At 53.9% G+C, this 27,379-nt stretch overlaps 8 protein-coding genes across 8 annotated transcripts; 4 read left to right on the top strand and 4 right to left on the bottom strand.

Annotated features, from left to right (window-relative positions):
* Positions 1-683: 683 nt before the first annotated feature.
* Positions 684-1,751, bottom strand: PG986_007003 (U1 zinc finger-domain-containing protein; the record flags this gene model as incomplete). The annotated part of the gene is made up of 2 exons (XM_066843225.1): positions 684-1,645; positions 1,742-1,751. 2 exons carry the CDS (start codon positions 1,749-1,751, stop codon positions 684-686), a joined length of 972 nt encoding a protein of 323 aa, XP_066699337.1.
* Positions 1,752-2,325: 574 nt separating this feature from the next.
* On the top strand, positions 2,326-3,044 carry PG986_007002 (endoplasmic reticulum vesicle protein 25; the record flags this gene model as incomplete). Its single annotated transcript, XM_066843224.1, has 2 exons — positions 2,326-2,659; positions 2,722-3,044. The coding sequence occupies 2 exons, from the start codon at positions 2,326-2,328 to the stop codon at positions 3,042-3,044; spliced, it is 657 nt and encodes a 218-aa protein (XP_066699336.1).
* A 733-nt stretch (positions 3,045-3,777) lies between these two features.
* On the top strand, positions 3,778-4,771 carry PG986_007001 (uncharacterized protein; the record flags this gene model as incomplete). Its single annotated transcript, XM_066843223.1, is given in 3 exon segments — positions 3,778-3,979; positions 4,127-4,562; positions 4,573-4,771. The coding sequence occupies 3 exon segments, from the start codon at positions 3,778-3,780 to the stop codon at positions 4,769-4,771; spliced, it is 837 nt and encodes a 278-aa protein (XP_066699335.1).
* A 1,400-nt stretch (positions 4,772-6,171) lies between these two features.
* Positions 6,172-6,829, top strand: PG986_007000 (uncharacterized protein; the record flags this gene model as incomplete). The annotated part of the gene is made up of 3 exons (XM_066843222.1): positions 6,172-6,348; positions 6,470-6,680; positions 6,738-6,829. The coding sequence occupies 3 exons, from the start codon at positions 6,172-6,174 to the stop codon at positions 6,827-6,829; spliced, it is 480 nt and encodes a 159-aa protein (XP_066699334.1).
* Positions 6,830-8,165: 1,336 nt separating this feature from the next.
* PG986_006999 (uncharacterized protein) lies at positions 8,166-9,694 on the top strand (the record flags this gene model as incomplete). Its single annotated transcript, XM_066843221.1, has 3 exons — positions 8,166-8,209; positions 8,418-9,262; positions 9,393-9,694. 3 exons carry the CDS (start codon positions 8,166-8,168, stop codon positions 9,692-9,694), a joined length of 1,191 nt encoding a protein of 396 aa, XP_066699333.1.
* A 1,444-nt stretch (positions 9,695-11,138) lies between these two features.
* PG986_006998 (Kinetochore protein mis13) lies at positions 11,139-12,821 on the bottom strand (the record flags this gene model as incomplete). The annotated part of the gene is made up of 3 exons (XM_066843220.1): positions 11,139-11,586; positions 11,649-12,651; positions 12,776-12,821. The coding sequence occupies 3 exons, from the start codon at positions 12,819-12,821 to the stop codon at positions 11,139-11,141; spliced, it is 1,497 nt and encodes a 498-aa protein (XP_066699332.1).
* A 1,415-nt stretch (positions 12,822-14,236) lies between these two features.
* On the bottom strand, positions 14,237-16,176 carry PG986_006997 (uncharacterized protein; the record flags this gene model as incomplete). The annotated part of the gene is given in 5 exon segments (XM_066843219.1): positions 14,237-14,552; positions 14,607-14,866; positions 14,911-15,222; positions 15,242-15,816; positions 16,035-16,176. 5 exon segments carry the CDS (start codon positions 16,075-16,077, stop codon positions 14,237-14,239), a joined length of 1,506 nt encoding a protein of 501 aa, XP_066699331.1. The 5' UTR covers positions 16,078-16,176.
* A 4,670-nt stretch (positions 16,177-20,846) lies between these two features.
* On the bottom strand, positions 20,847-21,966 carry PG986_006996 (uncharacterized protein; the record flags this gene model as incomplete). Its single annotated transcript, XM_066843218.1, has 3 exons — positions 20,847-21,084; positions 21,146-21,798; positions 21,859-21,966. The coding sequence occupies 3 exons, from the start codon at positions 21,964-21,966 to the stop codon at positions 20,847-20,849; spliced, it is 999 nt and encodes a 332-aa protein (XP_066699330.1).
* Positions 21,967-27,379: the final 5,413 nt, after the last annotated feature.

Genomic DNA, 27,379 nt, shown 5'->3' with positions numbered 1-27,379 from the left:
ATCCTCTGTAAAGCGCAGCCAAAGTTGGATCTGACTATGTGTAAAAGCGGTGACCGTTCACCCCCGCGCCGCCCCCCTTTTTCTCACTTGAGTATATCTGACATGACACTTGAATGTCGAGGCTACTTTAACTACACAAACAAGGTATGCTCGTATCAATTGCGTCACCATTGTGAGAACGTAGGCGAAGGTGGCTCTGATAAGCCTAATGAGCTATCACCATCCTCTAATAGCAAACAAGGAGTAAGACTTTGGACCGCCACGAAACTGTTGAGGAAAATGTATTTACTTTGGTAGACAGTATGCAAGGAATTGGTCACTATGGTCCTTCTTGAGGCCGCTTTTCTACAGAATGCAATGCCACTGATTATAGTTACCCTTTGTCCCCTGCTCGGACGCTGGAACCTATCTTTACACGCTGATGACTACGTTCGTCGGTCAAACCTCGCAGTATGACTTTTTCTCTAAGTTTTTTCAGCAGCAGTTCGGCCCTCGTCTGATGGGCCGTAAATAACTTGAGAATGCCTCGCTTGCCTTGATGGAAGCTCAGAAAGAACCCTTCAACGCCGTTATGAGCTATGTACTCATCAGTTTTTCCCCGCAACGCCAAGCTGTAAAGCGTAAAAGCACACATAATACCTACTCCCCTTTCAAGATCCCTGCAGACTGCAGCTTTCCTACTCCTAGGTGCAATTCACGGTCCATCCAGTATCTGAATTGGTCCGACTGCCCGACTTAGTCGTGGCTGGGTGACGGCTCTCTTCGACGAGCTGCTTCGCCGCTGTGCGTAACCGTTCCCCGACGCCACGGATGATGTCGTTGCTCATCTGGGGTCTTGTATGGTTCCTAACGTCCAGGACGCTTCCCTCGATCCGGAGAGCCGCGTCGTTCCTAACGTCCGGGAGGACCTTGCTGGCCTGGGGGGTTAAAGGGGGGGCGCCAGGGGGCGTCGGGAATTGACCTGGCGGCGGCATGCCAGGGAAGGGGAAGGGCGGCGCACCGGCACCACCAGGAGGTGGGAAGGGCAGACCACCAGGAGGAGGGAAGGGCAGGCCACCTGGCGGAGGGAAGGCGGGCATACCGCGACCACCGGGAGGGGCTTTGATGGAGAACGAATCGTTAGAGCGCGGTCTTGATGTAGCCGTTGTCGCCGAGTAGGGATCGAAACGGCGGCGACGAGAATGCTTGGAAGGAGGAGAGGTGGTATACTTACGAGGCATTCCTGGGCCACCAAAGGCGCCCAGCGGCGGCGGGGGGCCGCCAGGCATACCGGGCAGAGGCGGCATGCCGGCGGGCAGAGGGAAGGGCAGGCCTCCGACTCCCGGGGGAGGCATGGGCGGGAAACCGGGGGCGCCAGCTCCCGGGGGCATGGGCAGAGGCGGAGGGCCGCTGCCGGGGGCGCCGTGGTGCGACATGTGGTGGTGGGCGGCGTGCGGCTGGTTCTGGGGCAGCATGGGGTTGGCGTGGGCCTGGCCCTCGGCGGCGTAGGACGAGGTGATGGAGTCGATGACGGACTGGGCCTTCTCGTGGCCAATCTGCTGGTAGTAGTCGACGACGTTGCGCAGGTGGTTGCGGCCGCTGTTATGCGCCTTGCGGACCGACATGCTGTCGTGCGTCAGGTAGACATCGCAGTAGTCGCAGAAGACTGTTGGAGAGGGCGCGAGAAAGTTAGCGAATCCGGTTGTTGCCTGTAGGTAATTGGGGGAACGGCAAGGACAGCGCCAAGGAACTGAGGACTTACATTTCGGCATCTTGACGGATGGCGATACGCGCAATATTAATTAGAACGGGCAGTATCGAGTATCGAGATGATGCGCCGTTTGGAGATGTACAATGCAGGGCGCCGTGTGGTGTTGAAACTTCGGATAAAGGAAGGGAAACGCGCGATGCAATGGCCAATGTCGCGCCTCTTTTGCCTCTCTGCAGGCGTCCATGAATTTTGGAGGGTAGGTGAGTTAGCTTTGGCAAGGCTGAGGGAGGCTGGAGTCCAGCCAAATGTTCCAATGTCCGTCCGAGCGTCCTCCTGCAAGGCTGTTGTCACAGCTGCTAAGCTGCGGCTTTTGATTGGGCCCAGAGCTTCAGCGAAGCCACGCTGGCCCATTAAGGATTAACCCAAGGGACTTTAGCTCCAGGCGGGAAACAGACGCCAGCAACTAATTGACCATTGTAGCACCAAAGACGAGGACTCGGGCGTATTCTGGCCTCTCCTTGCTTGCTTGCTCGATTGATCTCGAGATACCGATTCGGTTCGACTCGCAACAACAACAACAACAACCGCCCAACACCTCGACTCCCGTACCACGCGACTACATACACACCGCAGCCATGGCGTTCTCGCGGCCACTGCTGCATTACCTATGCAGCATTGTGCTGTTCGTCACCTCGATACAAGCTCTCAAGTTCGACATGCAAGCATCCCACCAACACGACCGCAAGGAGCGCTGCATCAGGAACTTCGTCGCCAAGGACACCCTGGTCGTCGTGACGGCCATTGTGGGCGGCTACAAGAACGACGGCATGCAAGTGAACATGAAGGTCCGGGATGCGCTTGGCAACGACTACGGCCGCGCAAAAGATATCGCCGGCGAGCAGCGCCAGGTCTTCACCTCGCACGCCGATGCCGCCTTCGACGTGTGCTTTGAGAACATTCTGACTGGATGTATGTAACCTCCACTTCCTACTCTGCGAAACGCCCCAGCCCTAACATGAACGTCTTTGTAGCCCGTGCCCCTGGCGACCCCAACCGCCACATCGAGCTCGACATCGACATTGGTGCCGACGCCAAGGACTGGTCCGCCATCCAGGCCACCGAGAAGCTGAAGCCCGTCGAGACGGAGCTGCGCCGCATTGAGGAGATGATTGGCGAGATTGTGGGCGAGATGGACTACCTGCGCTCGCGTGAGCAGAAGCTGCGTGACACCAACGAGAGCACCAACACCCGTGTCAAGTGGTTCGGCGTCGGCACCACCATGCTGCTCATCGGCCTCTGGGGATGGCAGATTATGTACCTGCGCGCCTACTTCCGATCGAAGCACTTGATCTAAGCTGTGGGAGCACGGATCGGCAGGGCTGGGCATTGGGGGGTGTTGATGGGACGGGCTTTGGAACTGGTCTGGCTCCTTGGTGGGGTTCTTCAAGTAGATATCCCTGGGGCTCTCCATCCAGATGACTTATGCCTGCACCGACTGGAACTCATGTAATTGTACGCATAGCCTCTACAGGAGTCATGATATTACGGGTTTGGAGAATTAAAAAATCAGGGATTATGATTGGTACACTTGGTAGCCAGCCCTTTCACACCCTCTCGGCGTGTGGGTGGCATGCATCTATATGTGTATGCATACGAACCCGGTCATAAGAACATGGCTATTTGACAATTCACGCTTTGTTTCTTTTCTTCCATTTCGGTCATTCTCGAAGATACATGTGCCAAGATGTATGGCCAGGGGTGGTGCTGCTGCTCCCCCGACCAGCCGGTGCATGTGGGCCGAAACGGCATCCCTCGGCAATCCCTGGGCCATCGAAGGCCGGAGCTTGCACCCTGCAGATTTCGGATTTCGGGACTATTGGAGCTAAAACCATTCTCCTCTACGTCAACGATTCATTCAACCGGGCCACCCATTGCGACTTCAACAGGTGAGATATATACCCAGTCCTCTTGATTTTGACTCCATCTTTCTTTCATCGCTTCAAGCGATTGCTAACCGGTTGATCTTTTGGCAGCAAACAGAAAGAAAAAAAGATGGCCTCATTACAGAAAGCCCTACGCCCAGCAGCATGCCGCGCCGCATTCGCCCGGCAGCTCCTCCGCCCTCTCTCTACCACAACCGCTTTCCGCGCCAGCGTCAGCAATGCGCCGCCCCGCGACCCCCGGCCAAGGCTGATATCGGTGTCGGCGAGCTGGAGGGTGCCAAGTTCAAGATCGAGCCCATGCGCCGGGTGGGTGAGGACGACAAGACCATGAGGGCACGACTCGTGTGTACGTGCTCCCAAGCTTATACCTAATCCCCGCACTCCCGCACTCCCGCACTCCCCCGTTTTCCTTATACCACATCGCGTGCGCGATACCTTGGCGACGGCTCTCTCAAAAGACAATTTGCTGACCGGAGTGGCTTCTGGCCAATAGACCAGAGCCGCAAACGCGGCACCCTGGAGTCCGACCTCCTCCTCTCCACCTTCGCCGATGCCTATCTGCCCCAGATGACCAAGGAACAGATGCAGCAGTACGACATGTTCCTCGACGAGAACGACTGGGACATTTACTACTGGGCGACACAGGAAGTGCCGTCCCCGGCCAACGAGGCCGCGGGAGCAGCTTCCAACACCAGCACAGACACATCATCCGCCTCCTACGGCGGCGGCGCCGAGGCCGCCCAGCAGGCGGCGAAGACGACGACGACGACGACGACGCAGTCCTCGACGTGGGAGCCGATGGTGTCCCCGTTCGCCGAGGCCGTGGCCGAGATTCAGACGGGCAAGACGGGCAAGAACGCGGCGGCGGCGTCGGACGCCGTGTCCGAGGAGCTGTACGGCGGCAGCGGCCGGACGGTGGCGCAGTCGCAGTCGCAGCAGCGGGGGGGACGTGCCGCCGCAGCCCAAGAACGGCGAGTGGGCCGCCACGGTCGGCACGTTCAAGCCCGCGTACCGGCCCGTGCCCGCGCGCTGGCGGGACAGCGAGGTGCTGCGGCTGCTGCGGGAGCACGTCAAGCGGCGGAGCAAGGGCGGGTCCGAGGGGGGCGGGATGGGGTTCATGCCCAACTTGAAGAACTGAATGGGGGCTCACTCGAAGGACAGAAAATGGGGTATGATGTGGCCGTACCGTCGGGCTCCTGAAGGGTCTATGAGCAATAGGATGTGCGAGCCAGCGCAAAATTTTAGTATTGGGGCTGTAAGAGATGTATGTTTGTTGCCTGTAGGCAACGCTTTGTGTATTAGCACTTGTAAAAACAGCGGGACTCAGGGGTAGATGGGAGCTGGGAGATAGAAACAGAAGGTTTATCATGATGTAGTAAGCTTTCAGGCGCTGCTACTGCCCAAGTCACAGGACAAAACATGTTTGGTTCAACACGTTTATTCATTCATATGTGTACCCAACTTCATTTCTTCCTTCCTGGCTTGCTTCTTGGGTCTGTTCGTACAGCGTGCAGTTTTCCTTGTCTCCAAGCTGTTGGCGCGGTTTGGAGCAAGGGGCTTTCTTGCGGCATTGGCCCTCTGGACTTTGTGAAGGCTATGCAACATATGTAAAGCCATGAAGTGGTGCTTTGTGTGTGTCGGTTTCATGAAAACTCCCTGGTAGACTGGAGTAGATTCTGCAGAGTAATCTTCATCGGCGTCGCAGTACCCTTTACCAACTCAGTTGTCATTGAAGAAGGGGCTCGTGTTTGTATCTGGGCTTTGGCAAAGTACTAAGTGTCCCTTAATGCATACTACCAGGTGTATATCATGGTGAGAATGGCCAATGGTACATGTGTGTGCACTGGCTTCAGGCCATTCAGTGTTCAGCTCAATGCAATGATAAACCCCTTTCCTGATAGATACCTAGTATTGGAAAATCGATTTAGACTACATAAGCAACATCGCACATAAAAAGCAGCTATTGTGTCTAACTTCTATATATTTAATCTCGCCGTCGGCTCCAAGTGTGGCCTCAGTACCGCCAAAGTGAGGACTTGACAGTATTGTAACAATCGTCGATTGTATTCACTCACCATCGACAGCACCACTTCAGACGCCATTCAATTCAGTCATTCACGCCTCACCTCTTCATCCTTGGCTTTATAAGAAGCACCTTTTGGTACCAGAGCAATCAAATGACACTTCCTTTTTTTCTCACCACTCGAAGCTTCCTTACTTCACCTCACCTCTGCCACAGCTTTTACACCATAGTGTTTCTCAATCCCGACAATCCTCAGATTCTTCCTTGGCCCTACAATAACTCGGTTTCTCTCTTGCGCCAGCTTCCTGCTCGTCTTGCGTCTTCCCCCGCTCTATTTCTCCGGTCCTTTGTTCCCGCGAAACACACGGCAACACTCAAATTCCTCCCCTGCACCAGTCTGGAGAACATCTCGGGCCATATTATCCTCGCTCGTTGTGCACCACCCATTGCGTCTACAAAACACAATATCTGCCAAGGTGTCTTACCATCAGCAGTTGGTCAAGAAAATGAGCAACATGTCACTTGGTGATGGACGCAAGACGCGGCGTGAGTCAAAGCTCATCTACCGGAAGGGTCACATGGGTCCGCGCGATGTTGAGCAACTGTCACGAGCTGTCGAGCAGATCAGTCTCCCTGACACATTCCCGCCAACCCCCTCGACCCTTTATGGAAAGAGAAGTCGCCCGCCACCTGTGATTGTGACATGAAGGCTGAACTCGGCGTTGAATATAACGCAACCAAGGTAAATTCATATCCATTTAAAGTTCATTTGTTGTTAATGTACATAATCTGTGTGCTGACCATAATATTCAGGATGGCCTGGACAATGATACGATCAAGGCAGCTCCGTCGGGGACCAAGGCAGCTGTTCGATGGGACCCGGATGGAACCCACAAGAGCTCCCCGTACTTCGACAGTTCCAAACCGGCCTTAGCACCCGCGTCCGACCCAAAAGAATGTTTCGAGTGTGGACAAGAGTACTTTGAGGGGAACAATGCTCCCAATGCCTGTGTCTTCCATTGGGGTAAGTCTACAGCATCTCACTCATCACAGATGTGCCTTGAAGCATGAGTACTAACAGCAAACCTATCCCAGGCATACTCGTCACCAGGGCTTACCGGCGGTACCCGCTCAGGGGTAGGAAGAGAGCTCACCGGCGCACCTTGCCGCTGAGCGGCAAGGTCTGGGTGTGGGACTGTTGTGGCCGGGAGCGCGGGTCGGAGGGATGCTATACTCGCAGGCATGTGAGCTATCCTGGCTGAGAGGAGAGTTTCATTGGCGAGAAAGCTACGGTGAGCTGTTCAGGATTGTCGGAGAATTTTTTCCAGGGGTTCATTGTTCGAAACCAGTTGGGCATCCGACTCCACTTACGAATAGGGGGTGCCGACGATGAACCGCATGGGAACTACATACATAGAACGAGAGATGCCACTGTGGACTGGCCTAATACAGGTACCAACCGATAACACTTCAAGGCATGGCCTTACAGTTGCTTGACGACCGTCGATTCAAAATATCTACCTACCTACCTAGGTAGGCATGCAAGAAGCAGCTACATAGGTACTGTACTCTATGGAGGCATTGTTCCATTTGCATTATGTCATACATGATTTGGCTGTTCCCAAGTGTTGAGGTGAGGTACCAGGTGCCCCGTCGTGTAGTTGGTGTTCTAGACTCCCTCGACTACATATCCAACACATGCAAAGGCCACCCATGAAAGCGAGCCTTCTCTATCACGATGGAATATCTTGGATGGAAAAGGTAGCATGCTCGCATTGAACACGTCATTTCCGGTCTCAGGGAGACCGCCAACTACCCATCCCCCTCCGAACACAGACTCGATACTGCAGAAAGCACGCCGGGTCCCGATCTGACATTGGCACGGGCTCGCAGTCCAGAGCAGTGAACATACCTGCCGTCAAGTAGCAGGTACACTTTGGCACAAGTCATTGAGGTTGGAGTGGGCACATGAACAGCTTTCCGGGGAGAGTGACAAGCTTGCATGCAGCTACTCCCTCCGCAACTTCCAGAACACCTGGTTCTTGTAGGCACTTTCAGTTGGGTTGGCATTCCTAGGCTGTTCTGGACTGAGAGGTGTGTTTAGGTGCAGCATTGAACTGTTCTGTGGTGGAGCCAGACCCTGCTTGTTGCAGGTGCCTGCCTTCCACCATTGAAACCTATCAACTTGCCTTCCAGTTGCAATCGCACCCACGTTCAGCAAAATGCAAAATCGGATGTGCTCTCTCCTAAACATACCACAGAAGGCAGGCACCCTTTTCCCAGGCTTCCACGCGCGCCTAGACTTGACCATCTACAGGGACCCAAGCACCAGCAAATGAATCTGCTGGGGCCCAACACTGATGCACACGGGTCAACCATTTCGTCAGCCTGCCTCCCAGCTCTCTCTCTTTCCCCGGGATAACGCTGACTTGACATTTGATTCATTCCAGGGGTACACTTCATGCTGGGCAGTTTCTGTGTTTCCCAGTTTGGCAACCACCACTCCAGCATGGATGCTGACACACAGCGTCGGGTGCTGAAGTCTAGACCTATGTATGACCTACCTGCAAGTGTGCATGGTAGGAACTGCCTCGAAGTCCCGTCCCTGCAGGGCGTGACATCTGATAGAACTGGCCAGGTGGGTTTGGTTGGTACAATCTCGAGAGTGTGGAGGAAGGCCCCCCTTTCATGTTCCCAGGGACTCGGATTTATCGCTCAGACCGACGGCCATCTACCAGACCACTGCTGCCACTTGCCGCAGCTGCCGGCTTCCACTCCATGTCGGTGCAGCACGTGCCGGAGTCCAGAACATCATGACGCACATGTGGTGTCTCTACCTGCTGCCTTCCAACAACCGCAACTTCCTTCCAGCCCACGAAACACATTCTACTCTGTGCAAGCAAGTGGCCACATGCCCTCAACACAGCTCAACACTCCCAACGGCTGCCTATCGTTGGGGTGCGTTTACAAGTCAGCCTGCCCTCCCTCCCTCTGGGCTGGCATATATAAGGCCCTTCTTCTCCCGTCTCCTCTCTCTCTCTCTCTCTCTCTCTCTCTCTCTCTCTCTCTCTCGGAACTCCCCAGCTTCATCACATCCCAAAACACCAAACACCACTATCACAGCAGCACTACCACTACTCCATCAGCACTTCAACTTCTTCTGCTTCTCTTTCTTTCTTGGCTCTTCAGGGTTTGCATCGTTCATCCACTCTCACCACTTTCACCAGCCTGCTTTCACCACAGCTCCACACAGACACAACCACCAACTCTTCGTCACAATGCTCTCCATCAAGGCTACCATGTCCGCTGCCACCTCGGCTATCTTGCTGCTCGCAGGTGTCACCCAGGCCGACTTCGTCATGGTGGACTACGTATTGCCTCCATCCATTGGCAGCATCGAGCCCCATGGGAGAAACGCGTACTTCTGGGAAATTGACGACGACTTCGCGATCCCCCCGCCCTGCACCAGGGGCAGACTCTGGGTCTACAAGAACGATGTTCATGGAGACGAGGCCGGCGTCCGAGTTGATGGCGATCTCAACGACCCCAAGGAATTTGACCCCAGGGCAATTGAGGTCAACTGGGGCAAGGGGGAAGGGCACTGGAGTAAGTTTTTGTCCCTCCATTTCATTCACGACATTGCGTTTCGTTACCGAGCGGCCAAGCTCTTTTCATTCACCCCGTATCAAGGCCTTCAATGAACCGACTTGCTGACTTGCCCGGTTTTCCCTACAAGCTTACCGCCGTGACAGCTTTGCTGGAGTCGCCGATCATGGGCTTTTTGACCTCAACAACGTTCAAATGGGAACATGCCAAGTTGCGAAGAAGAACCAGACGGCCTGTCTGGTCGACGGCAAACATGGTACAGCCACCCCTCTCCTACGGTGCCAAACGACGTATTTCCACGTCCCATATCAGTGGCGCCCGGAGCCGGAGGGAGAAAACTTATCATACCCCTACTCTCGTGACGATAAAGTTGGTTGCCTCTTTGATTCGGCCTCGGTTGCCAAGGGTTTTTCGTCCGTTTTCGAATCTTAGAGCAACTGGGAGGTTTCCAAGTCTATCAAGGGGTGGAAGTAATTGGCTGGGACGTTGTGGCCACTGGTGTGGCTGTTGGAGTCGGAATCCCTGGGCTCAGTACTTATCCTAGAAACGGTTACCGTACATAGGCGGGCATTAATGAACATTGTTACCCTACGTAAATGGATCACAACTCTTTGATTGCAGATTTATGTGTCTTGGTTCTGTTCCATTGATAATGCATCAACAGCCATGTCGTACAAGGGCTAGCCATTCCTATTATGTATTCCAACCTTCAACGTAACACCAGGCTGGTTCCGTGTAGGAACGATCTCAAGGCTTACTCTACTACTACTGAAGATTGTGATTTGCCCAGGTAGTCGAGGTACCTTGCAATTATTCGCAGTAGTCATTCCTTCGTAGCTGGTCTTCCTTTCCAGGGCCGAGGAGTTGGGAAGTAGGTGCGTGTTACTATATTCAATCGCAAGAGGCTTGTTGTAGCTGTCGTCATCGTTCGGATTGCTTTCCAGAATGGCATCGTGCTTGGTTGATTCACCCTTCGATTTGAAAGCACTGGAATGGTCCAGTCGTCTTGTTGGTGCAGAACTGGCTCAAAGCTATGTGCGTACATACCCAATGCATCATTGATTTCAGGCTGTAGAGCGATTAGCATACACACGATGTGCGCAGAAGCAGAGGCTCATGGTATTACCTCGTACCTCGCAATTCTTCGGCATTGCATGAACCGACAGGCTGGGGCACGGGTTTCATCACATGGTTTGGGGAGAGCGCTTCGACTCGGAGGACGTGACTGGTATAGTCCATCTCTGCCAGCCACCACCAGTTTGGCAAAGAACCGAGCTGTACGCATGGGAGCAAAAGCGAAGAACAAAAAAGAGCTACCCAAGGTGGAGTTTAGAATGTTATCAGGGCTCCCATTCTCATTCGGTCGTTATCTCATATACAATCCACAAACATGACAAGATGAAGGTACACCAACATCAGCTACCACACCAAACCACTTTACCCCTCTACCTCTCCCTCTCGAAGCCAAGTGAGTGAGTAGGTAGGTCATCTTGTGTGTGTGCTTGTGGTGTGGCTCTCTCACTTCCTCCTTCTCCTCGAGTATCCTTTCGTCTCCCTCTCCCCTCTTCCCTAATCAGGCTTGTTCTTCTCTTCAAGTTCGGGTTGAAAAACAAAAAGTGGTATCTTCCAAGTCAAAAAGGTTGCAGCAGCCTCGCCTTTTCCCAGAGAAACAAAAAAACAACAACAAAAAAATGACGCCAAGTCCAACGTGTGTGTAGTGTGAGTGTGAGGGTGCAAATGCTTTCTTCTCTTTCTATTTGCCACCGCCTACCCAGAGAAGCCAAGCAGCCGGCCGACTGACCGACTGACCGACCAAGTGAATGTTGGCATGCGTGTATGCCTTTCATGGGCATATGCCAACCATCGATCGATCCGATCAGCTGCCATCATCATCGGCTTCCGGTAATATCCTACCTAGACTCCGCAGCACTTCCATGACGGGCATATCCTTGGTGCCGGCGGCCGTCTTCTCCCTCAGCTCGCGCTCCCTCAGCCGCGCTGCGCTGAGCGCCAGTATCCGGTCGGCCTCGCGCCCGGCCGTGCTGACTCGCTGCTCTACTTTGTGGATGCTGTCGCCCAGGTGGTCCACCTTGAACTCCAAGGAGGCCTGAAGCGCTTGCACCCGCGATTGCGTCTGGATCCTCAGGTTCGCAAAGTTTGTCGTCGTGTCTGTCAGGGAAGCCAGTATCTGCGCTTCTTCCGCGTCGAGCAGAGACGGGTCTGGCGGCTGCTGCTCGGATGAAGCTTCTGACGGTGGGAAAAGGGGTGGTAGTTCCGGAGGAGCTTGTTTTAGAGATTGCCATGTCTTCTTTTCCGCTTTTAATCTGTGCCTTGTGTTAGACTAAACATCGTAGGAGGGTTGTTATGGCTGCGAATCATCACGTACCGTTTTATCCTTTCCTCCAACTCCGCAATCTTCTCCTCGTGCTCGATATTCCGGGGATTGGGTTTCTCTATCGCCGGCGGCCGCGGAGCATCCTCCCTTGTGAACCAGTCAGAGAACTCCGATTTCGATCCGAAATCTTTCAGGAGCTGGTCTTGTATCGCCCGGGCACCCAGAATAGCATTAGAATTCGGGTTGCCCAAGGGCGGCTTGCTACTGAGAGCGCGTTCTCCGCACCAAGTCAACAGCTGTTTCATGCGCCGTGGCTCGCTAAGCCCTTCAGCTTCGATATGCTTGTAGAACTCGCTCGGGGCGACCTCACGATGCGGTATGGCGATGTGTCCACTATCGATCAGAGAGCTGGCTCGCCGCCCACGCATGCCCAGACTGCTCCGCCGTGCGCCCGTTTTCCTTCGCATGTCTTTGTTGCGGTTGATTATGGGCGTATCGCTGAAGGGTAGTGCGATCTTCTTGGTGTCCGAGGTCTTGGAATGCGCGCTGCCCTCCGCTCCATCGACTTCCATCGGCGTTGATGTCGCTTTTGCCGGCGGTGCCGCTGGCGGTGCCGCTGGCGGTGGCGTGGGTGGGAGCGGCGGCGGCTTTTCACGTGCCTTCGTCTTCTTGGTCACTCCGTTTCTAGCTTTCGCCCTCGGTTCTTCCACTGGCTTTTCAGGTGGTGGTGTGGGGGACCGCGGCCGCCCCCGCGAGCTCCGTTGAGACCGTGTAGTAGCCGGTGCTACTGGAGGTGCAACCAGTGCTTCTAGATGGACTGCTTGCTGGCTCGACCTTCGCGTAGAAACTCTCCTGGGCGGGGCGGGACTCGGCTCTTCCACCACAGGGGCCACGGGGGCCACGGGGGCCTTGGTTTTCCTGGGCCGCCCGGCTTTCTTCGGCGCCGGAGCCGGTATTGATGCTATTTCATCCTCAGGGATCGGTTCCGGGTGCGCCGTCTTCACCTTCTTCGTCCCCCGCGTAAAGAGAAAATCGCCATCTTGCTCGTCGTATGCTGCAAAAGCGGTAAAGTCAGCATCAAGTTCCAGAAAATGTCCCCCACCCATGCCAAGCCATCCCTCCCAAGACTCTTGTTCTCTTGCCTAAACCGATGGGATGAAGAAAAAGACGCGACGTACAGGCGAGGCGCGAGCTGCGGCGTCGCTTGCCCGGCTGATTGCTCATGCTAAGTACTTGTAGCGGCTGCCGTGTCTGCACAAGCGTCGTCATGGATAAGGATAATGTCGCTCAGTCCAAGGAAAAAACATGTATGTCGACTGAAATCGCGTCACTGGTGGCGACGTCGGTGTCGTCGGCGTCGTCGGCGTGGACGTGGTGGTGCAGCTCTCAAGTCGCGATCCCCCGGTATGCGGCGTCCCCCTCGAGACCAATGGGCGTGGTGGGTTGTGGCGCGCGCGAAAAAGGCAACGGTCGCGTCGTCAATTAGGCAAAGTGTCGGAGGTGTATCTCAGTCGATTGGTTCGAAGGCATGGATGTCGGCGTGCATTGGTATTAATGTTGCTGTTTGCTCCGGGTCGTAGAGTCGTTCCAAGGTGGGACTGGTGGTATTGAGGCGCGAATTGACAGGTGAGGCTGCGAGGCGTCTTTCCAATGTTTACTTTGGAGAAGTGAGAAGTCGCAGCGGACCTCCAAAAACGCACGGGCCACTCAACGTTCAAACTGCCGCTTCTGCTTCGTTGTGGGCCCCACTTCGCGATCACCTTTCGGAGGAGGCCAAGGCCATGAATGGGAACGACATCATCTACCTAGTCCCTTGGTGGCCATGGATCAACTACAAATATTCCATCGTCAACTAATTCCCCTTCGCATCTACCTAGCCACTTCCTCAGGCAAGACATGTAGGCAGGCAACGCAAGGTCAACGACTCAAATCGTCACGGCATCCCGGGCTGACCTGCACCAATGCCAGTCGTCTCTTCATGTGCATCAAAATAGAAAAAAATTCTTAACATCTTATATTTGTTGTTGCTTATCCTTTTAACAATGCTCATCGTATCTCAGCTTCCGAACTAGAACGGCGTATTTGTCAAAATATCGAGAAACTGGCTGCGCAATCGCTGCACACCAGCAACCCCACAGCGCTTCTTCCCCTATCAACGCCTATTAAACCAATACAAACAAACCCCCGACTCCAAAACACCACTTTTGATGTATATGCCATGTCTGTCAATGTCTCGCAGAGGAACCATGGCAATAAGCTATCCCGAGGAAGCCGGTGCTGTCTCAAGGCCCCAATAATGCCACCCTCCGGCTGTCTTTTGTTACTGTACAGCCACCGAACCCAAACGCCTTCCCAGTCATTCTCGTCAATTCAAGAATGTTGTTACAGGCCCGAGGGTCAAAGCACCCCCGGGCCGTTCAGAATTTCATACCCATTAATGCCCCCGTACTCAGTAGCAAGCTACGGGAGCCTTGAAAGAACCGAGCCAACTCACCGTGACCCGAGACGTCACGGGCAAGCCAGGCTCTTCTAATCCATATCCTAATCTTGGCTCATGTCACTGATCACTCATCAGCATTGCTTTCTGCCTTCGGGTTCAGGAGGTCAGGGTCCTGAATGAATGGGGCGACGTCTTCCTCCTATGAAAAACGTCTTTGCACCCCTTGACCTGCCATGACCGGTTGGTTCGGGATGGGGGCCGCCATGCCGTAAGGATTCATCTGAGGATTGTATGACTCCATGGCCTGTTGCATGAATGCACCATGTAGGCCTTGCTGCTGAGTGACGGGGCAGTCCTTGTGTGCTAACAGAAGTGTCTTAAGGTTCACAACCTCCTCACGTAGTTGCGAGATTTGAGCTGTCAATGCGTCGTTCTCGCTGCTGAACATCTCAACCTTGTTCTGGAGGTTGGCCAGCCATTGCTTCTTGCGCTGACGGCACTTGAGAGCGGCAACACTGGGGGAGAGTTAGTATATATGAACTGAGTGTGCAAAAGGACGGGGTTCATACCGATTCCTCTCAAGGAAGTTCTTTCGCTTCTCCTCGTCAGTCATCTTAGACTTGGGCTTGCCATCGGCATCGTGCCCATCCATATCTTCGCCCTCTTCATCAGAAGAGTGGTCCTCATCCATTTCAGGAGAGGGGGCAGTCTTGGCCTTCTTACTTGCAGGCTGCTTCGCGGGTGCGTCCTCAGCCTTCCGCCTCCCGTTTGTCGTCACAGCAGAACCGTTCGAGCCACGCTTGCCTTTTACCCCCGCGCCGCAGGCCGACTAGACTCGACGTCGTCTGATACGGCACTTGCTGCTTCGCTCACACCCCGAGCCGATGCTGATGCCCCGTTGCCATTCATCTGTGGAGATGTACTGGCTGAGTTGGCAGGTGCCGGGTGCGCGTGACTAGGCTGCGTGCCACCAACAGGATACTGTTGCTGCTGCTGTTGAGCCTGTTGTTGCTGCGTTTGCTGCTGCTGCTGCTGCTGTTGCTGCGGCTGTTGGTTTGTTGTTGGGGCGGCGTCTCGTTGTTGGGCTCCTTGGGCGAGCATGAAAAGACCGTTGGCAGCGTCGTTGTCGTGGGGGTCAAAGGCAGCTTTGGCTTCCGACTTTACAGTCACTCCGTTGCTCATTTTCTTGCGGAGCAGAAGTTACGGGGGCTTGGTTTTGTTCGCGGGCCTTGGCTGCTGCTGCGTTCATAGCAGTTCGATGGAAGTCCAGGGTATTTGGGGTCGCGCCTCCGCTCGCAAGCTGAGCGTATAGAGCTTGAGAATTGGGACTCGGGGCAGGAAACATAGAACCACTTCCTCCGGGTGTTAAGCCGGTGCGCAAAGAACTTTCATTTGGCGTAAAACCGCCACGCAGAGTATGAGAAGTATCGCCAAAATAATCACCAGTCGGACCTGAGAGCATCGCCGGACTGAGGGGTCCCGTCCTAAGAGAACCTCCACCCCAGTTAAACGGTGTTCCTCCTGTGCCTCCTGGCAATAGCGAGGACGGAGATGTCAAGGCAGCCACGCTGGGCAGCTTTGTTCCTCCAGGCGTCTCCACGGTTCCCCCGTTGCCAAAGGACTGCTCAAAGGGGTTCGGCTCGAGGCTCAGATTGCTGTTGAAGTAGCTGTCGCCTGTCTCGCTGGGCTTCGGTGGTGGTGCAAGTGGTTGGCCTGGTTCAGCATTGGCAGGATCGGCCTTAGCAGCAGCGTCGCTTGCCTTCTTGTCGCCGTTGGTGACTGAAGCGACGAAAGGGTAGGTGAGTTAGCGATGATGTCAATAGTGGTGATGTGCATCGAGGTAGAGAGACGGATGATCCAATGACGACGATGGGGCGACGACGTCGTGACTATAGGATAGATAGATAGGCTACTACTGCGGAGGGACAGGCAGGCAATTGGGGTACATGCAGGCAACGAGGTAAATGTGCGCACGACAGAGTATAACGTAAACTCACCTGGCGATGTTTTCTCTGACGTTTTCGTCTCAGTGGCAGCCATGATGACGGAGTGGTCTTATGGAGCGGACTGGGTGGTGGTTGTGTGTTTTTGACTCGGGAGAAGGAGTATGATGTAACAAGACAGGCAGACCAAAGGGCAATTGGCAGCGCACTTGGGAGGCAGTCTGCGAAAAGAGCAAACCACCTCTAGGCTCGGGGAGGTTACACGCAACAAGACAGGACAAGTCAAGGACGGCCCAGGGGAAGTTCCCGCAGTGGCGGATTTTTCTTCTTGATGCAGTCAATCAAAAATTGGACAGGCACGATCTAAAACGGTGGTTACTGCTCGTCCTCTGCGGCCTCCTTCTTCCTTTTTGGGGCTTATTCGGCTTGTTGGGGGCCTCGATTGGGATCGGGGGGGAGAATGATGGGATGCTGCTTGGTGCTGGTTCTCGGGCTGCAGTCAGTCCTCTTTTTTCCGCGGGACGGTACGGACGGTTGGGTTGCGGATGGTGGTTCGTAGTTCGTGAATCGAAGGTCTGAGTTGGCTGGCGATGAGGTCATGAGAGAAGAAGTGACATAAGGGGTGAATTTTGGGAAAAAGGTAGGCACAGCAGACGTAAAAGCCCCCGAAAGCTGCTTGGAGCCAAATGGTGGCCAAGGCGGGCCCCGTTTTGATTGGCGCAGCTTCAGGCCGGACCAGGGTCAAAGACGTGCTCAAGTACCGAGACAGTGCGAGCTCGAGGGCGCGATCGTGATCCGCCATTGGACCGGCCAATCTCTTTTTTCCCCTTCTTCTTCCTCCTTCTACTCTTTCATTCCCTCCAACGTGCCTTGTTACGGCCACGCTCCAGTCTGCCAGTCTCCAGAGGCTCTCGTCTCGGCCACCGTCTAAAATGGGTGCCAGGCCAGTTCCAAGAATCGCAGCCTGGTCGAACCAGTCGAGGTCCAACTCTCCTCTCTCGACTCTACTAGCGTGATCTATCTAGCGAGCTAGCAGCAGCTCCTTGATCTGGGGGCTCTCTTCTCTGCATAGAATGATCGAGTGGTGTCGTCGACATTGCGTTGAGATGAAATATGTCTAAACCATCTTGATGCGAGGACCGTGATAGAAATCAACACAGGACTGTGCCCGAAACAGGCGACTGCCTAGGTTACATAGGGATGCACTACCACTAACAACCGGACAAGCAAGCCAGTGGGTCGGGCCACTGAACAAGCTTACGAGTCTACCGTAGGTACTGTATGTAGATGTTATGTGGTTTTTACGCCGGGATAAAACCTCCTGTATATCCAGACTTTGGCTATTGGGACTATGCGGAGCGTTCTGATGCTGAACTCTCTCCGTGGGGAGCATTGCTAGTATGTAGCAGAGCTGTTATTGACCCGAGTGATCCAGCGTCAAGAGTCAAGACGACTGTCTCTTGCGGGCTATCGCGAACCGAAGCCGCGGGTTTCGACAGACTCCGCTGGAGAACCGGCAGCCAAGGACTGACTTCCTAGTAGGTACTCGACTCGATATGTGGCAATTCATACATTCGAAGGCCCCAAATAGATAGTGTATATCCCGAGTATATATGCTACGATGCCAACGAAGAGGAGCGACTGGCTCTCTCCAAGAGGAATGCGACAGACGTGCCAAGCCGGTAACATCAAAATTGAGAGGCAGACCCGAGCGTTCAGGTTTGTAATGATCAATCCACTTATTGTTCCTCAAATGAGATCAGTGCCAAGCCCAGCGTTTTTCTATCTTTTTTTCTTCTTTCTCGTCTTCACAATCGCTTTCATATGTACGCCTCGCTTGCTTTTGCAGTATATCCCTTCCCACGCGTCTTGGGTAGTAACGTAACGGCGGGTAAAGTTCAGCGTGGATGATTTGACTTGGCAAAGACCACTTGCATATGTTGGGCATAACCAAGGAGAGGTCACGCTACTGGCTGTTTGTGATATGGAGTGTCTGTCGTTTGTAACGATAACAAGTAAGAACGGAGACACAAGCACAAGTCGACATATGATGATGACCACACCATGCCGAACGGTTTGTTTGTGCCTTCCCGCCTCTACAGTTTCACGTCTGATATGCAGCCAGAATTGCGCATTAGCTGTTGCTGCTCGGTTTTTACGCCCGTCGCCCGTTATTTCCACATGACGCACGCATGCTTGGTTTCTTCGGAGAGGTGAGTTACTGTAATCACTGATGGCCAATACGGTACTGTTAGCGTACCCCCTGGGACTCTGCAGCTCTCTCTGGGACTTCTGGGAGCCATTCTTAGGGAACCCGCTCGCGTAGGCCCTGCTGTCCAATCAGACGGGCCAGTCGGGGGAGAGCCAGAAAAATTTCCATGTCAGGGTGGTCGGGGATAATATCGCCAGAGTTACGTCATTCTTTGTGATCCCTGCCTCGCAAGTCACTCGCCCAGTGTCTGGCCGCTAGCATGGACTGTGTCTCCCTGCTTCGTTGCTACCATCGCGGCTTGTCTGACGAATCTTTGATTTCTAATTCCGCTCCTTTGAAACTGCTGTGCTGATCACTTTTATCGACGCTGCACAAGAAAGCCTAGCCCTCAGATCCTAGTTCTTCGAGAACTAGTCCATCCGTCGCATTGCCCATTCTTTCAGGCCAGACCGAGGCTCTCTTGCTCTCTCTCTCTCTCTCTCTCCCCCTGTCCAGATCGAATCTCAAGAGCAGATACATAGATATTCGGCAAGCCGAAACAAGTACGAGAAATAAAGAGAAAACTCAACGGTTCCAGCTAGTGTCTGCGCTATGTCATGACCATCCCATGTTGTGTTTTTCAGCAGGGGTAACCATCGGTGGCTGCCAGCAATTATGACGCATGGGGTGCATAGTTGATAGTGTGCTGCTCTTTTAGTGCCTTCCCCACCCAAAACGCCCATTCGAAGCGTGTTGTGAACTTGTGACGGCTGCGTGCTTCCGGCCTTTCCATCCATTCTAGCGACGCGTGCCTGAAGGTGTCTTGCGATTTCTAAGCATGCAGCTGGGTGGAGGTGGCCCAGCAAACCAGCCGCTGCGAAGTTGATGCTGCCCTCGAGGCTCGCGGTGCGTATCTCGACAGTTCCGATGGTGGTCCCAGGCAGTTTGACCTCCCATCGGCATAAAGGTACAGGACTAAGGTTGAGGACTGCAGCATCACACGCGACATGAGCGTCATACGACATGGCCTGGCAGACCCCGGTGAGAATGCACTATTTTAGATTCGGACACCAAGCGAAAAAGTGGCTTCCTTACTGATTCCTACGACTATCGTCGGAGATAAGTTGCGAGTACATATGTAGGCCACCCCGAGCGCCTCTTTGGTGTATTCTTACTAATAATCCCCCCGTCGCGTTGGCTGAGCATTGAGCGCGATCCGAGTCACGGTTAGATGTTAGATGCTGTGTGCCCGAAGATCTGAGGCTGAAGATGCGAATTGTGCTCTCGTTACATTATTACCTAAACCTGACTCTCGACGCACCCCGGCGAGAAGAGCCTTACGGTATATCGGCCACTATCCCCTGCTTTGGTGCTCCGGGCCGCTTGATCAAGGACCTCGATCATCCCCGTCTGCCGCCTGCCGTTTGCCTCTTTACCGTAACGAGTGTCCCGTCGCATCGAGGATAACGTGTCCGTCCGTACCACTTGTTCCGGATCTGTTATCTAGGTACTGCACGTGCTTATTTGGGTCTTTATGCCTTCGGGATCTCAGCTCTTAGTCATGTCCAAATATATGTTTGGTCATGGTAGTTGATGGCCAGTATACCCAGCTACCCAAAGATTCATTTCACTGCTACGTCATGCGATACTGCGCATAGTGCTTACGCTGCTTGCGCAACTCGGGCTTGCTATTCTGTTGGTGCTTCCTACCTGAAAACCCCCCTTTCTTTTCAACATGTTCGTAAAATAGGATACATGTTACATGAGGGGCCGTGTAATCGACTGGGAAATCGCCCGAAACAAACCTGTGGCTGTGTCTTTGGTGTCGCAAATCTATCGCACGCCTTGTCATTGTCCCCGGATGGGTCCAGGGGTCGGCAACAGCCGTACCCAATTCGTGTGCTCTCCCGCTGTCATATAACGAAGCAAACTTTTGGGCTGATGCAAGGGGTCAGGGACAGCCATCAGCCCCTGGCACAGACAATCAATTCGGCATAGCTGATTAGAGTCATCGGTGGTCGCAACCCCCGTTTGGCTTCGTATACCTTCATTCGCCGGCCGGGCTAAGAAAAAAGGGGTGCTTGGTTGTGGTTTTGTCTTATAGGGCAATTAATGTGTGCGCATATAAATGTATAATTCCATCACGAAGCACATATCCGATTCGATTTACGGCAAGAGTTTCAGTTGATCTGGAAGTCAAGAGATCGATTCTTTCAAGGGCCAGACAAGGAGACAGACCACTACTCTTCAGGGGGCATGTTGCAGCCACCGACTCACTGGAATCCCGCACCTGCCTAGTACTCGGAAGATATGCCCGAGTTCAGCCAATTGCAACCACGGGTTTTCCGATAAAGAAATCTTCAAATAATCACGAGGTCGACCAGCTGGGCGTCGTTGAATTGACCGTACAACGGTAAGATGGTTGAAGCTAGCTTTTTGCGGAGTGGTAACGTCAGGGGTAAACCTGAAGACTCGACCATGATCGTCTGCCTCGCATTAGAAAGCTCGGGGATTGTGTTGCTCCCAACAGGGCTGTTCACAGTCCTCAATTACTTCGTGTACAGCACAGTACGGAAATGGTTGCTTTGGCGGGCATTCGCCTGGAGCATAAGCACCTTAAAACATGGATTGTGAACATGGTGATGTACTTGATACCCTGAGTTGTACCCTTTCCCCTACAGGTTGGAAGATGCCTCGACATCCTTCTTCACCTTGAACCCATGCCTCGGCGCATGCACCCGGACACTGCCCTCCTTCCCCTGGACCTCGACCACGATCTCCCTGAGGGACATGCTGACCAGCTTGCCCGACTCCTTGTGGCCGGAGCCCGAGTCCGTGGGCCACACCTTGACCAGGTCGCCCTTCTTCAGCCCCTCCGCTACGACGATGGGGTTGCTCCCGTCCACGCTCCCCCTCCGCCTCCGCGAACGCCGAGCCGAAGATCGCCTTCGCCGCCTCGTCGCCGCTGGCCGACTTGGCCGCCCCGTTCTCCTTCTCGGCTGCCTCGGCCGTCTTGATGAACCGCCCCATCCAGCCGTAGAGCCGCGGGAAGACCGCGGGGCCCATCGTGTCCTTGGGCAGCGCGCCCATGGCCGCGAGCCAGACGAAGACGAAGACGGCCTCGATGTCGACGAGCGTGGGGCGCTCCGTCCCCAGCAGCCAGGTCCGGCCGCTGCCGCTGCCGGCCAGGAGCGTCGACTCGAGCAGGTGCATGGCCTCGGCCACCTCGCACAGGGCCTCGGGCCGGCGCGCGGCGCGCGCCTCCTTGGAGATGGGCGAGGGCGCGTCGCGGGGCAGGCCCATCATCTCGGCGCGGTCGGCGAGGAACTTGGGGTCGTTGGTGCCGGGGAGGTCCGCGGGCATCAGGAGGACGCCGTTCCAGAAGAGGCCGCCGGCGTCGTTGGTCCAGGCCGAGAGCAGGCCGCTGTGGAGGGCCCTACCCTCGGCGTTGTCGGACGCCGCGGCCAGGGACGGGTGCGCCTCGCTCGCGGGGAGGAGCGCCTCGAGCTTCTGCAGGATCAGCCGCGTGTCCAGGTACACGTCCCGGCCGATGGCCAGGAGGGGGATACGCCGGTACGCCACCCCGAGCTGCGCGACGTCGGGGCGCGGCATGATCGGGGGTTGGAGCTACGTGGGATAGGGTTAGTCAGGTGCTCATGAGTTACTCGGCTGGCCGGGTTTACGTACACATTCCGTGTAGGGGATCTTGCGGAGATTCAGATACCACACAACCCGTCTCGCGTACGGTGAGTGGACATAATGATATAGAACGATGGGGAGATCTTCGGTTGCCATGTTGGATGGCTTTGCTTCTGCTTTGCTTGTGAAGGGCTATCAAGGGAAATACGTGATGAACGAAGTCTCTCTTTGATGTGAACTACTCTTCACCGCCTAAAACGTGTAGGGCATGGTGAGCTTTATGCTTGAACAAAACATTGCTCCTCCGAATAAGTGAGACGATTCATTGCGGAGCTCAACCCAATCAACCTCGGCCCCACGAGGTCTAGTACAGACGCCTATTTCCAGCTCCGTCCGCCGGCTCCCGCACGCGCAGCATCCTCCACATATAATCCCACTTGATGTAGCGGGGTTCCGTCGCCGGGTTAGGTGTCACTCTGCTCACGTCTACTTCGTGGAAGGGCTCAATGGGCCAGATGCGCATCGGCAACAGATCTAATACGAGGCTGTTATCAAACTCGGCGCCTTGTGTTTATGGCATAAACTATGCAATGCCCCCTTGCTTCGAAAGGGTTCAGGCTCAATGATAGATACCAGAAGCAAAGTATCAGTTCGCTACGGCCGAGTCCACGGTATGAGCACTCAGCACCTGTAGTTGTAGTTGAACATGTGCATGCAATATCACCAACCTGTCTAGGTCCAGATATTTATAGTCATCTCCCATATCAAGCATCCAACATGTTTTCCACCCACTGGCACAGCGGCATGCTGGCGCTTGAAAGAGTTGGACTAATGAGAAATGGGGCAGGGCATGTAAGCCATCTTAGAGCCTCTGTTGAGCCGAAACCAAGTTGATGGGTGCGTCTATATAAGTGAAGTAGTTATCGCTACCTTGAGACTGCTCGATGGACCAATCCTTTTTGCTGATACATCGGAACTAGTAAAGAAGCTACCAGGCTGCCACATGGGTCTTAACTGGCCCCCTGGGTCCTATCGTGGTTTTCGACCATATGAGTGTTTCCCTTGTGTACCACTGCTGTCCGCACTGTCGTCTGGGCACATGGTAAATGTGATATATGCTTACAGGACCTTCACTTCTAATACGCTGTCCCTCCCCCCTGGTTCCTCTTCCCTTAGTTACTTCATCACCCCAGCGAGGTCCCTTACATCTGTTCCCATACTCTTTCGCTGTCTGAGCCAATCGAGCGAACAAACACTCTGACGGGTGCGGCTGCATAAACTGGGTAATCTATCTCTAGATAAATTCTTCTCCAGGGATCCGAACAGGATCGATACTTGAGCTGGTAATACTCAGTATGGTGGTAAACTATTTCGTCCATCGTCGAGTGGCGCAGTGGTGACGTTGTTTGGCCGTGAGAAGACCACCGGCCAACAACTCCGTAGTTCTAGCGGAAGCTGTATGCGAATATCTGGACTGTTTGGTAGGATGGAATGGCTGACACTCCCCAGCAAGCTTTAGTCTGTTTGTTGCCGCATGTAAATACTGGGCAGCAGTTGGGTTTGAGCCCCATGATGGTTCCTTTCACCACTTGCCCCTAAGGCTCTACTGCCCATGGTCTGGTAGAGGTTACCCTTATTCCAGAGCATGCTATATGGATGTTTTCCCACGTTGTTATCCTTCGTCAAAGAATTACGCTGCATACAGAGGCACTTGCAACTTGCCTGCCTGTTACCATAGTACGAGCCCTTGAGAGCCATAGACATAACAGGCGCGATCAAGTAAGCAAGAGTCGATTGCTGACTTATTCCGGGTCGGACGGGAACCCAGCCTTCCCACGCCCTATGTTTACGTACATACTCGGGTTTTCTCGAGCTGACGGCTTTCTGCCAATCAGGCGCGCGTCGGAGGCGGCTTGCCAGCCAAAAGCCGTTATATTGACGCAGCCTCCAGTGCCTCGCAGAGATTGGATGTCAGCCGCAAATGAGAGGAGCCTCCGAACAACCCGCACATATACGAAATACGACTTCATACTGACCACAGAATGCCATGCCCGATTCCGACAAGACCTACACGATTCGAGTTAGGCAACACTGGCATCGTGCAATGGGATACCATTATCGTTTCTTCACCGACACCTTCGCGAGCTCAGCTCGTACAGTGCCATTATCACCCGCTCACGGCATAATGTTACAAGCTCTGCCATCCAGAAAAGGTGCATATTGCCATTGCCCTATATCGCAATCGTGCGCCGCCCCTCGACTCATAGGAGGCAGGTTATGAGTGGCGTCACTGCGGACTGCGCCGACCAACGTTATACAGCGAAACAAGGGGGACCCACGACGGCGGTCGTGGAAATGGTCTAGAAGACACTGTCTGCGCATGGCTTCGTCAGCTTCGTCAGACCTTGCTTCAACGTTACCAGGAGCCGACCGTCGAGTTAGGTCCGTCGCGACAAGGAATATCCCGTGCCGCCAGCAGCGGCAAAAAGAGGCCCCTCGGGAAGGACTGAAAAGGTGTGACCTTGCATCCGCTCGAGATATCGAAAAGTTTGAACGTGCCGGTTAGTAGTTTGCGAGCCCACACAAGTGTTACTGGCGTGGCATGTTCACTCGGATAGCGTCCCGATCAACCTATCTGGACAGGAAGAATGGGTGGATCTTAAACAAAACGCTGCTTAATACATACATACTTCCCTGTGATGGGGGTTTCGACCGGTGTCTACAGACCCGCTGCCACGGTACGTAAGACGGGGGTCGGGGTCATAATACACACGAAGCAACTTCTTGTATGTGGGTCTTGAAAATGGAAGAGGTACATGCTGTATCTGACCAGAGCCAACGACACAAAAGTATTCAATAGGACCATCGGTCGGCTGTAGCAATGGCTACCTGGCGGCTGGGGGCTGGATAACGTAAGTAGCGGTATGGGCAGCTATGACGTGACCGCTACCAAGTAGCAGCATTGGGAAGGGCAAAGCGCTGAGCAGTAGCTTAGCAAACGTCTCACAACATGCGTTGGCATGGATGGTGGCTACCTGGACGGAAATGCCGGGCATTCGATACGAATCCCATCGGATTACAGTGAGTGGGATTTCGTTCTCTCACACACCCCTAATCCTCTGACCGCAACTCCTCGACAGATAAGGCTTGATGCAGCAGTAGTAGCCGGGCAGCGCACCAAGGTGGAGGGAACGGTGATAGACGAGAGCCTGCAGGGAAAGGTGTGAGGAGTCGAGACCGAGTGGCCATAATGATGGTGGAAACGGTAAATGAGGCCACTTCGAGATCCACTGCGGGAGAAGGAGTCTGGGGAAAATGCACCTGTCCATGCGTTATGTACCCCAGACTGGCAGCCTTGCAGACAATACTGGAAATCATGACGAGGACCAGATCTTACATGGGGGATTTCTCCCCTTCCAATTGTTTCCATGTGCATGTGTACAAGTGCAGTTCCAACAGGAAGAAGAAATATGCCTTCGAATGCGTTGGACTTTGTTGTTTGGGGCATCGCATAGTGCAACGGACTTTGCCAACAAAACAGAAGAGTGGTTGTTAAAGATAAGTGTTGGGGGGGCACCGGGGAGGGTGGAAAGATGATGAGTGAGGTAAGGCTTGCTATGTATCCAGGCATCCGTTCATACAAGGGACCTCCCTGACGATATGACACTTGTCAGTTTTCGAATGGGGCTTCCAGGTTGTATAGATTGATAAGACTCAACGACGAGCGTCGATACACCAATCGACACACGGGATCGTTGACCGACTGGTAGGTTTCTTTTAAGCCAACATAATATAGGCAGGCTTAGTACTTATTTGATATCAATCTGTAAAAAACAAGTGTGGATATTTCGGTGAGATCAGTAGTCAGATTACTGGGTTGTGTTTCTATTGGGGGAGGTCTGTTTCCGGATCCCGACGGATGTCTGGTAGATGGATCCAATCCATCCATCAAACACATTGAGGTACAGTAGGTACACACATGGATGGATGGATGGCCAGGCCCTTCACAGAAGCCCTAGAACCGCCAACCAATCCACAGAAGCAACAAAGCCAAGCAACATAAAACAACCCCCACGAGCTGACGGAAGGATTCTCGAAGCCAATGACGAGAATGAATGCGGGGATATGCAATACTCAGCTCCGGTTTTATTGCTTTCGTGTTATAGGAATAGTAACTCCGATCTGCTCTTTTCGTGCTGGAGCTGCTGGAGCTGCCGGAGAGCTGCAACGAGACGATGGGCATGGACTGATTGATCCTGCCTCTTGGCTTGGTAGTTTGCGCTCGCATTGCATGGCAATTTCGAGTGTTTACATCTACTTGGGCCCAGCCCAAACGACGAGTCGAATAGGGAGGAATGCAACGAGACGGCCGAGACGGCCGCCTGCCTTTTCCCGCCTTCCGTCGCAACGCGTCCTTCATCCGTCTTCTATTGGTTTTATGTGATCGTGATGTTGGCGTGATCGCGTATCTAACATCTACCAATGCATGAAGTTCCTTATGTACCTCTCTTGTAGTTTGTCCTATTCCCCCACGTTATTAGAAAAGGCGAGCTGTAGATGAGGACACGAACTCATTTCGGATCAACACCTACTTAGAAAAGGCCGAGACAACGGACAGATGAAGACACATCAACATCAACACCAGGGAGAAAGGGAAGATGGGGAAACCCTGATTGGGACATGCCAGCCAGCTGCCCCCATGCAAAGTCGCAAGCCCCCGAGCCAGCGAGCCCCTTGGGAGGTGACGATCCCCTGTTCTTGTTGCTAGCCCTGCTAGCCCTGCTAGCCCTGCTCTCTGTGCCTGGTGCCTCCACATTTTGTCTCGTTACTGTTGTGGGGAAATATGGGGTCGATCCACTCTTGAGAGTCTGGGGTCGGGGGCAAGCGCGGGAAACCCGACTCACCATTTGAACTGTGTCTCCTCCATATCAACTTTTTCTCAATAAAACCTTTTGGATTCTGTAATGGGTAACGTAATTGAGGCTGGCTGCCCCAAACAAGGTTGCAATCCAAGCAACCAACGCTTGTTTGTAACCCATCCAATTGGCACGGCCCCCGATAGGTAAGTACGTATGAGAGAAGTCGATTCGCTTTTTATTTTATTTTTCAAATTCTTCTCTGAGATGTTCTCGGGATCGATTGTCGGTGGCTACATGTACATACCTTACCAAGCGCGCCGGCTGAAGTAACGAAGGGGCTTGGTGCAGGACCAAGGTCCAGTTTCCAATGTCACTGTCAAGGCGTCCACATACGTCTCTCATCACGTTTCTCTGCAGAGCATCCAGCATCCAGCATCCAGTCACCGCTTTGGTACTGCGTGTGCTGTTGTTCGTTGGTCGGCAGAGACCCCAGACCGGTTTCAATATCACAATGCCTCCCCAGAATATCATTACGAGTTCCCTGGGTAGCACCGACGGAATCCAACAGAGCCCATCGCCTACTAACATACATAGCACTTAGGCTAAACTGCGGTCGTCATCTCGCCTCAAGAGGTGTAAGTAAGGCAAGGTACGTACGGTACGGTATGGGATTGCACAGTATGAGCCTACCAATCTTGTTACCCACGATT

This window comes from Apiospora aurea (assembly GCF_038362705.1).
Source record: "Apiospora aurea strain CBS 24483 chromosome Unknown utg000005l_segment0_segment0, whole genome shotgun sequence".
NCBI classification, from domain to species: domain Eukaryota; kingdom Fungi; phylum Ascomycota; class Sordariomycetes; order Amphisphaeriales; family Apiosporaceae; genus Apiospora; species Apiospora aurea.
This window is presented reverse-complemented; position numbering and strand designations above follow the sequence as displayed.